Genomic DNA, 11,281 nt, shown 5'->3' on the forward strand with positions numbered 1-11,281 from the left:
GTAGACGGAGACTGTACTGATTGGAGTTGAGAAGAATGAGGGAGGGATCTTATAGGAACATATCAAATGATGAAGGGAATAGATAAGATAGAAGCAAGGAGGCTCTTTCTGCTGGGGGTGGGTGGGGTGAAACTAAAATGAGGGGGAGAAGATTTGGGACTGAGTTGAGGTGGAACTTGCTCACCCAAAGGGATATGAATCTGTGGAAATTCCCTGCCCAGGAAAGCAGTCAAGGCCACCTTGTTGAATGTTGATAAGATAGATTTTGGAACAGTAAAGGAATTAAGGGTTAGGGGGAGGCGTTGGGGGCAGGCGGGGTGCTTAAGTGGACCTGAAGCCACAAAAACATCAGCCATGGTCATATTGAATGGCAGAGCAGGCTCAAGGTGGCCTACTCCTGCCCATATTTCTTAAGATCTTACCTCTCCACTCTGTGGGGGACAGTATGTATTCTCAAATCAGTGCTAAATGGCCTGCCAAGATGGTGGATGACAGTTCTTAAAACACAAGCCACGCCATTCAGGGGCCTTGAAGTGTTGCCTTGACAACAGGAGTGGGAACCTGGAATTATTTTGCCTGGAAAATTGGAGGTCGATGGGCATGGACTGAAATCCTAGTACTCACGATGGCGTTACAGTTTGCAGGCTGACAGATCCCCGTCCGGCAGACAGAATGCAAGATCAAATCTCACCTGGGACAGGCATCACTGCCCTGTGCTTACCTCTTGCATGTGTGGACTCCCAGTGTCAAGTTTACTCAGGAAGTAAGCAGCAAGCTTGCCCTGTTGACACAGAGGAGGCAGAGTTACTGTTCAACGACCTGAAAATCCATCTGCTGCTCTTCAAATGCCCCTTTACCCAGCGATATTCCAACATCAGGGGGGTAGCAATGAATTGGTGCAGACTCATTGCATCACACCAGTACTGCACCCCAGTGTTATACCGTGACAGACCTGTCCCCCACCAGTACTGCACCCCAGTGTTATACCGTGACAGATCTATCCCCACCAGTACTGTACCCCAGTGATATACAGTGACCGATCTGTCCCAACCAGTACTGTACCCCAGTGTTACACAATGACAGACCTGTCCCCACCAGTACTGTACCCCAGTGTTATACAGTGACAGACCTGCCCCCACCAGTACTGTACCCCAGTGTTATACAGTGACAGACCTGCCCCCACCAGTACTGTACCCCAGTGTTATACAGTGATGAAGGGCTTTTGCCCAAAACATCGATTTTCCTGCTCCTCGGATGCTGCCTGACCTGCTGTGTTCTTCGAGCACCACTCTAATCCCCACCAGTACATACCCCAATGATATACATTGATAGACCTGTTGCCACCACTGCATCCCAGTGATATACAGTGACAGACCTGTCCCCACTAATACTGTACCCCAGTGTTATACACTGACAGACCTGTCCCCATCAGTACTGACCCCAGTGTTATACAGTGACAGCACTGTACCCCAGTGTTACACAATGACAGACCTGTCCCCACCACTGTATCTGGGTGATATACAGTGACAAACCATGTTACAGAGCTGAAATGGCTCTGTCCAGTCACTCCCCTGCTCCAAATGCACCACAGAGAGCAGCACAATGTATTTGTGGAACTGAACTGGCCAGATGGCGTGTGGTCTGAATTTGCAGTATACGGGATGAGGGATCAGCTGGCTGTACACAAGGTGACACCTGAAAGACTGGAGAATCCCTTACCCGCAGAGATCCACAGGCCCGGGGGTAAAAGGTCATACAGGCCTTCATTCCCTCTAGCGCTGCTCCTTGACACTGCAAAAGTAGGTAGGTAGGTATTAGACACATTCATAATTGAGTTACTCACACAACGTTAAACTGGGACTGAGGACAGCAGGAACTGAAAACTGTCTCTCTCATATCAATAACCACCCCAGAGAATATTTCCCACACCGGAAAGGGCTGCACTGTCCGGTAAGGATGGGGAGTGAAGGACTCAAGTATTGGAGACTTCAACTATCACCAGAAAAAATTATTAAACACTGCTGGCTGCTTCTTCAACAATCCCAACCTAATCCCACTGTCTCACTCTCTCCCCATAACCCTGTACCCCAATCCCCAAACTAATCCCACCGTCTCTCTCTCTCTCTCTGTAACCCTGTATCAATCCCCGAAGTAATCCCACTGTCTCACACTCTTCCCGTAGCCCTGTATCAATCCCCGAAGTAATCCCACTGTCTCACGCTCTCCCCGTAGCCCTGTATTAATCCCCAAACTAAACCCAGTCTCACTCTCCCCGTAGCCCTGTATCAATCCCCAAACTATTCCCACTGTCTCACTCTCTCCCCGTAACCCTGTACCAATCCCCAAACTAATCCCAATGTCTGTCTCTCTCTCTCTCTCTCACCCTGTATCAATCCCAAAACTAATCCCACTGCCCTGCCCTCTCCCCATAGCCGTCCCAATCCCCAAACTAACCCTGATGCTCTGTGCTCTCCCCATAGCCATCCCCAAACTAATATCCCACTGCCCTGCTCTCTCCCCATAGCCATGCCAATTCCTAATATAACCCTAATGCCCCTTGCTCACCCCGTATCAATCCCCAAACTAATCCCACTGCCTTATTCTCTCCCTGTTGCCTTGTTTCGAGATGTTCCGTGTGGAAGGTGGTAGATTTGTGTCTGTACCTGGGTATGCCAGGGTATGCTCAGAATCTGTTAGTGATAAGGAAGCTCAACAAACAATCAAGGAAAGCAGCTCAAGAAATAAAAGGATTGCCGAGTGCATCGAGTGAGAAAATTAGCCAAGTGCACAAAATGGTCATGGTACAGGAGGCGGCCATTTGGCCCACTGTGCCTGGACTGGCCCTTCAATCGAGTATCATTACCCAGCGCCAATCTCCTGCCTACCTCCCTACGTTACCTACCGATAACCAATAACCATCCAATGCCCCAACTGAACCTGCCCCCACCCATTTTCGGGTGGTGCATTTCAGATGCTAACCATTCAATGTGAGAAAGGTTTTCCTCACATCTCCCTTTGCTGCTTCTCACACATCCCTTCAGATCGATGTGCCTCTCCTCCTTGCTCCTTTTGCGAATGGCAACAGTTCCTCCCTCTCTACTCTGACCAGTCCTTGCTCGTCATTTTTTTGAAAACCTCCATCAGATCTCCTCTGAATCCTTCTTCTCTTTACTGAGAAGGTCCCAACTTAAACAAGGACGTGGCCTGTACAATTAATGGCAGGGTCCTGGATGGTGCTGTGGAACAGAGAGGCTCAGGGCTTCAGGTACCTAATTCATTACAATTTGTGTCACAGGTGGACAGGGCGGTTAAGATGACATTTAGCACGTTTGCCTTCATTGCTCACACATTTGAGTACAGGAGCTGGGACGTCAAGTTGACGTTGTACAGGATGTTGGTGAGGCCTCTACTGGAGCAACTGTGTACAGTTCCAATCGCTCAGTTATAGAAAAGACATTATTAAACTGGAAAAGGGTGCAGAAGAGATTTACCGGGATGCTACTGGGAATGGAGGGTTTGACATTATAGACTGGAAAGGCCGGGACGTTTCCCACTGGAATATAGGAGGTTAAGGGTGACATTGAGGCTTAAGAGATCAGGAGGGGCACAAATGAAGTAAATGACGAGGGTCTTGTCCCTAGGGTAGGGGAATCTAAAAACCAGGGGGCATATTTTTAAGGTGGGAGGAGAAAGATTTAAAAAGGACATTAAAAAAAAAGTGTTTTGTGTGTGGAACGAACTTCCTGAGGAAGTGGTGGATGGGAGTACAGTTAAAACATTCAAAAGCCATTTGGATAAGTCCATGGATAGGAAAGGTTCGGAGGAATATGGGATAGGAGCAGGCAGGTGGGACTAGTTTAGTTTGGGATTATGGTCAGCACAGACTGGTTGGATGAAAGGGTCTGTTTCCATGCTGTAGGACACTATCCTTATTAGGTTTGTAAATGGCTTCTATCCCCTCACTCCAGGGTGTACACAACTTCTCTACAACAGGACACCCACAGTTGTACATAGCACCCAGCCAAGGGCTAATAAATGTCTTGTGCAAGTTCAGCAACAATTCCCTGTGCTTGGAACCCATTAGTAAAGCCGAGGACACTGTGTGCTTTAACTGCTCTCTCCCTCCCTCCCTCTTGGCCCCCTGTTGGGCCGTCTCCAATGATGTGCGCACACATCCACCCAGATCCCTACGCTCCTGCGCCCCCTTTAGGAACGCACTGATAAGTGCAGACGATAGAAATCAAACCCGGCAATCGTGCCCTGGAAACAATGGAAGGAGAAATCGAGGGCAAAACAGAAGAGGGTGAACAGAAATAGCCATTGAGACATGGTTGATGATAACCACAGATTATGTTGACAGTTGCACTAAGGTTGGACCAGACTAAATCCCCTTCAAACTATTAAGATAGTCTGGATGCAAACTTTTGCTTATTTTGAAGGTAAATGTAAGGTGTTGTATTCCAGATGCAATGCGACAGGTCAAACTACTCAACTTTAAGGAGAAAAATATTTTTTTCATGCAGTACAGTAAAAATATAACCAAAACATAGATTTGCACCTAAGCCAATCAGCCTAACAAAATAACACACATTAAATAGTAATTAACTGATCTTACATAGTAACACCCCACAAACACACGCCTTTGGCAAAAAGCAAATTTTAAAAATTGATTATCTCAAATGTAACTCCAGAAGCCCAGGAGGGAAAAAAATGAGAAAACCCAGAAAGTGTCTAGCAGAGAGAGAGGAACTGACTCAGCAACATCCCAAAAAACAAAAAATTCAGGTCCTGCAGAAATGTGACCACACCCGGCCAGGCTGCTTCTATTGTTGCAACTTTTTAAAAAAAAAACCAAGGCATCAGAGTTTACTTTACAAGTTTGCAGTAGACATCTTGGTCTTCAAACTTTCCTTTAAAGAGAAACAGGACAAAACAGACACTTCACGTTGTGCAATCATTACATAATCAAGATGGGCAGACGCTGCAAATTGAAAACAAAAGCACAGAAAGGGCTGGGAAAAGGCAGCAGGGTCTGGCAACATTGGAGGGGACAGGGCATGTGAGAGTGAGCACAAAGGCGGAGCCAACACTTCTTTGCAGCTTACCTCAGGCTTCAGTGCCAAGAGAGCAGTCACAATGGCTGGAACGTGGTTCATGGCCACTTCCCGGGCCAGCTCCAGGAGCTGGGAGGAGTATTTCAGCAGGTCATGGAGCACCCAGATGGCCAGCTCCGTCGTCGTCTGGGGGTCCTGGGACTGCAGTGAGGCAAGGAGAGCGAAAGGAAAAGAGAGACAGGTCAGTCACAGCCCGCTCACCGGGAACCTCCTTCCCTCAAAAGAGGAGGGTGGGGAGAGGGCGACGAAGGAACGTGGTTTGGGCTCACCTGGATAATGTGCTGCACAGCTCGGAGCCAGGAGATGCACTGATCCTGGAAGGTATCCGTGGGACTGTCAGCCACCAGCACGGCCAGCAAGCAAACTCCTTCGAACCTGTCGGGGAAGGAGAAGCAGATGGAGATGGCAGAGGGGTTCTTTAGCAAGGGCTCAACTCAACCAGCTTCCAAAGCACCCCGTCTAACCTCGCAACCCTAGGACAGAGAGAGAGCATGGGGGTGGTGACAATAACACGTGATGACTTGCGGCACTGCCCAGGAGCAATTCGTGCAGAACATTCGGCCCCTCAATTCCACAAGACAGGGGTTGTTTGGAGTGTTTCCTTCCAGAAACCTGACTCCCTTCTCTCGAGAATCTCTCCCACGCAGCCCAGGGCATTTCATTTTCAAATTATTTGCCTGTGGGGCTCGGGTGTTTGGTTCCCAGTAGAGGTGGCGCAGCATTTACTGCCCGTCTGTGCCTTGGGAAGGTGGTGGTGAGCTGCACCCTCTGGAACCACTGCAGCCCCATGTCTAACAAAGGAGAGGCCTTTCGGCCCACCATCAAGTTACACAGCACCCCCTCCCCCACCCACCAGTAAAACAGGAGTGGGGAGGCGGGGGGGGGTCTCACCTGCTTTTGACCGACCGGAGACTGGAGTTGCAGATACTGATCAAGCCGCTCAGATCCGATGAATTCTATGGAAGAAAACGCAGGAGGTTAAGGCGGCAGGAGTTACAGGGGACAGGGCCTGAGGTGAAAGGTTCTGGGTGAACTGAGCGATTTACCCACAGCCGCAGACACCACGTGAGGGGGGAGGAGGAGGAGGAAAGCAAGGAAAGCAGAGTCTCTGCTGAACATGCACTGGAGTGAGACAAGGGAGGGGGAATATAGGAGAGGAGTGGAAAACTGAAGGGGGGGAACTTGGAGATAACAGAGGAAAAGGGGGAGGAAGAGGGACTGGGGGGAAAGAGAAGGGCTGGGGGAAATGGGGGGAGGGAGAGAGAAGGGGAGGGAGGGAGGGGGGGGGGAGGGAGGGAGGGGGGGGGGGGAGGGAGGGGGGGGGGAGGGAGGGGGGAGGGAGAGGGGGGTGAGGGAGAGGGGGGTGAGGGGGGGAGGGAGAGGGGGGGGGGGGGGGGAGGGGGGTGAGGGGGGGAGGGGGAGGGGGGTGAGGGGGGGAGGGGGAGGGGGGTGTGTGGAGTGTAGAAGCCTCTCTCGGCCTCCCACTTGCTGTACCTCGGCCTGCAGAAGCCGCTGCGCCCTGAGCTGCTGCACAATTTCGGCGAGGTGCTGCGGGCCTGGCTCCAGGCCACCCTCCCGTTCTCTCTCCCCTTGGGCCGGTTGCCGGAGCAGGCCGGTCACCGTGTCCAGCAGCAGCGACGCCGCCATACTGGAGACCGACCAATCGTCTGCCTTGCGTCACCAACCAGCGACCAAAGCGGGCACTCCGTCATCAGAGAGCGCCGCAGAACAGCTCTCTGTGCCTCGCATTGACGTCACCCGCGCAGTGCCGCACTGTGACGTCATCTTACTAGGGACACCACATTGTGACGTGACGTCATTAACCATCGATGCACCAAACAGTTTAGCCACTCGCAACACCGCACACTGACGTCACGCCAATCGCCGTTCCGTGCTGTGACGTCACCCCATGACATCACACCTGCTAACCCTGCGCACACGCATTCCAATGACATCATCCCTGCTCGCCCTGTCCCGCAGTGACATCACCCCCACTCACCGTGCCCAACAGTGACATCACCCCCACTCGCCAAGACCCACAGTGACATCACACCCACTCACCGTGCCCAACAGTGACATCACACCCACTCGCCGTGCCCCACAGTGACATCACCCCCACTCGCCGTGCCCCACTGTGACATCACCCCCACTCGCCAGGCCCCATAGTGACATCACCCTCACTCACCGTGCCCCACAGTGACATCACCCCCACTCACTGTGCCCCATAGTGACATCATCCACACTCGCCCTGCCCCACAGTGACATCACACCCACTCGCCGTGCCCAACAGTGACATCACCCCACTCGCCAAGACCCACAGTGACACCACCCCCACTCACCGTGCCCCACAGTGACATCACCCCCACTCACCGTGCCCAACAGTGACACCACCCCCACTCGCCAAGACCCACAGTGACACCACCCCCACTCACCGTGCCCAACAGTGACACCACCCCCACTCGCCAAGACCCACAGTGACACCACCCCCACTCACCGTGCCCAAAAGTGACATCACCCCCACTCGCCAAGACCCACAGTGACACCACCCCCACTCACCGTGCCCAACAGTGACATCACCCCCACTCGCCGTGCCCCACAGTGACATCACCCTCACTCGCCGTGCCCCACAGCGACATCACCCCCACTCGCCGTGCCCCACAGTGACATCACCCTCACTCGCCGTGCCCCACAGTGACATCACCCCCCTCTTGCCGTGTCCCACTGTGACATCTCCCCCACTCGCCATGCCCCACAGCGACATCACCCCCATTCGCCGTGACCCTCAGTGACATCTCGTCCACTCGCCATGCCCCACAGCGACATCACCCCCATTCGCCGTGACCCTCAGTGACATCTCCTCCACTCGCCAGGCCCCACTGTGACATCTCCCCCATTCGCCGTGCCCCACAGTGACATCACCCCCACTCGCCGTGCCCCACAGTGACACCACCCCCACTCGCCGTGCCCCACAGCGACATCACCCCCATTCACCGTGCCCCACAGTGACACCACCCCCACTCGCCGTGCCCCACAGCGACATCACCCCCATTCACCGTGCCCCACAGTGACATCACCCCCACTCGCCGTGCCCCACAGCGACATCACCCCCACTCGCCGTGCCCCACAGTGACATCACCCCCACTCGCCAGGCCCCACAGTGACATCACCCCCACTCGCCATGCCCCACAGTGACATCACCCCCTCTCGCCATGCTCCACAGTGACATCACCCCCACTCGCCAGGCCCCACAGTGACATCACCCCCACTCGCCATGCCCCACAGTGACATCACCCCCACTCGCCATGCCACACAGTGACATCACCCCCACTCGCCATGCTCCACAGTGACATCACCCCCACTCACCGTGTCCCACTGTGACATCACCCCCACTCACCGTGCCCCACTGTGACATCACCCCCACTCGCCGTGCCCCACTGTGACATCTCCCCCCATTCGCCATGCCCCACAGCGACATCACCCCCATTCACTTTGCCCCACAGTGACACTACCCCCACTCGCCGTGCCCCACAGCAACATCACCCCCATTCACTTTGCCCCACAGTGACACTACCCCCACTCGCCGTGCTCCACAGTGACATCACCCCCACTCGCCATGCTCCACAGTGACATCACCCCCCTCTCGCCGTGCCCCACAGTGACATCACCCCCACTCGCCATGCCACACAGTGACATCACCCCCACTCGCCATGCTCCACAGTGACATCACCCCCACTCACCGTGTCCCACTGTGACATCACCCCCACTCACCGTGCCCCACTGTGACATCACCCCCACTCGCCGTGCCCCACTGTGACATCTCCCCCCATTCGCCATGCCCCACAGCGACATCACCCCCATTCACTTTGCCCCACAGTGACACTACCCCCACTCGCCGTGCCCCACAGCAACATCACCCCCATTCACTTTGCCCCACAGTGACACTACCCCCACTCGCCGTGCTCCACAGTGACATCACCCCCACTCGCCATGCTCCACAGTGACATCACCCCCACTCGCCGTGCCCCACAGTGACATCACCCCCACTCGCCGTGCCCCACTGTGACATCTCCCCCATTCGCCATGCCCCACAGCGACATCACCCCTATTCACTTTGCCCCACAGTGACACTACCCCCATTCGCCGTGCCCCACGGTGACATCACCCACACTCTCTATGCCCCATAGTGACATCACCCCCACTCGCCATGCTCCACAGTGACATCACCCCCACTCGCCGTGCCCCATAGTGACATCACCCCCACTCGCCATGCCCCACGGTGAGATCACCCTCACTCGCTGTGCCCACTGTGACATCACCCCCACTCACCGTGCCCCACAGCGACATCACCCCCATTCACCGTGCCCCACAGTGACATCACTCCCACTCGCCATGCCCCACAGCGACATCACCCCCACTCGCCATGCCCCACGGTGAGATCACCCTCACTCGCTGTGCCCCACAGTGACATCACCCCCACTCACCGTGACCCGCAGTTATGTCTCCAGCCCCAGCACATTTTGGGCTGTAGATCCCCATCACTGTTCTCACCTTTTTGTTTATAGAGTCATAGAGATATACAGTATGGAAACAGACCCTTCGGTCCAACTTGTCCATGCCAACCAGATATTCTTTTAAATGTTGCAATTGTATCAGTCTCCACCATTTCCTCTGGCAGCTAGTTCCATACACGCACTACCCTCTGTGTGAAAACGTTACCCCTTAGTTCCTTTTTAAATCTTTCCCTTCTCACCCCAAACATACGCCCTCTAGTTCTGGACTCCACCTATGACAAGAAAAGACCTTGTCTACTGGGAGGCCATTCAGGGCTGTTCCAGCATTGAGGTAGAACGTGGCTGGTTTGAATTTCAACTCCTGCTTGGTTCCCTGAGTCTTAATTGGCAGAGGGTCAAAGATGTGAGAATGTACCCCTCCTGAGGGCACCTGGATCTCAGGGACAAAGTTTAAAAATATTGTGTCCCATTTAAAACAGAGGTCACAGACTTATAGAGCATTGAATCAGACCCTTTGACCCAACCAGTCCATGCCAACCATAATCCCAAACTCCGTGAGTCGCACCTGCCTGGACTTGGCCCATATCCCTCTAAACCTTTTTTATTCATGTACCTATGCAAATATCTATTAAATGTTATAACTGTAAGTGCCAAAAGCAAAACACGTTGAAATTAAAAGTGAACTTAACTATCATACCGAGGGCCCATAGCATGCCCATCACAGCTCTCACATTTTGACTCTCATCCCTTCTCTCCCCTCGAAACAGCCTCTGGTCTTCCCATACCTTACTCCACATCCAGAGGATCATTAGCTGCCATTTTCCCCACTTCCACCAAATATTCCCCTCTCGTCCCTTGACAGCCTTCCTCAAGGACCGTTCTCTCTAGTCCATTCCTCCTTCACTCCCAACGTGACTCCAAACCCCCCACGGCATCTTCCCATGCCATCGCAGAAGCTGTAACTCCTGCCCATTTACCTCCTCCCTCCTCATTATCCAAGACTCCAGCCACACCTTGCAGGTGAAGCAGCGATTTGCCCACACTTCACACAATCTAGTCTACTGTATTCACTGTATTGAGATTTTCCTCCTCAAAGAACCCAGAAAGGTTTTCACAACAGTTGATAGCGTCATAGTCATCATGATTTGGACCATCCCGAAGTTCCAAGTTTATTCCTTCAATTTATATTCCACTGCTGTGGGAGATTACTTGAACTCTGTTCCCAGAACCTTAACCTTTAATTTTATTCCTTATCTTCATTCAGCCCTGATAATCCTCCATTCCCCTGCCTAACAGGAATGGATAGAGAGAGTCAGAGGTTGGGAATACAGTACTGCAATTAGTAACTCACCTCCCGACTCCCTAAGGCTAGTCCACTGGAGAGATTGTAACAAGGTGAACGGCAAATAAGTTCCCTGATTGAGGCTGTTAATCTGGTCCAGTCAGGGAGTCCTGGCTGATAGATATAATCAGGAGTGTCAGAGGTTCTGCTCACTCAGAGAGCTGGCTCTGAGGGAGCTGGGTCAGTGTCAAGATTCTCTCTGCGTAAATGAAAGGTGACTTGGTAACAGGATACTGGCCTCTATGGAGCTAAATGTTCCAATTGTACCAGCCTCCACCACATTCTCTGGCAGCTCATTCCATATACACACCACC

At 53.1% G+C, this 11,281-nt stretch overlaps 1 protein-coding gene across 1 annotated transcript in view; it reads right to left on the reverse strand.

The window, feature by feature from the left end:
• pelp1 (proline, glutamate and leucine rich protein 1) overlaps positions 1–6,818 on the reverse strand; it is a 29,080-nt gene extending 22,262 nt beyond the window's left edge. Inside the window, exons 1-6 of the mRNA XM_060854598.1 lie at positions 6,609–6,818; positions 6,006–6,070; positions 5,384–5,489; positions 5,106–5,255; positions 1,720–1,791; positions 722–781 (exon numbers count right to left, since the gene is read on the reverse strand). Coding sequence (XP_060710581.1) covers positions 722–781; positions 1,720–1,791; positions 5,106–5,255; positions 5,384–5,489; positions 6,006–6,070; positions 6,609–6,761 — 606 coding nt within the window. The 5' untranslated portion in view covers positions 6,762–6,818. The remainder of the gene's footprint in view (positions 1–721; positions 782–1,719; positions 1,792–5,105; positions 5,256–5,383; positions 5,490–6,005; positions 6,071–6,608) is intronic.
• Positions 6,819–11,281: the final 4,463 nt, after the last annotated feature.

Source organism: Hemiscyllium ocellatum, chromosome 44 (genome assembly GCF_020745735.1).
Source record: "Hemiscyllium ocellatum isolate sHemOce1 chromosome 44, sHemOce1.pat.X.cur, whole genome shotgun sequence".
NCBI lineage: Eukaryota > Metazoa > Chordata > Chondrichthyes > Orectolobiformes > Hemiscylliidae > Hemiscyllium > Hemiscyllium ocellatum.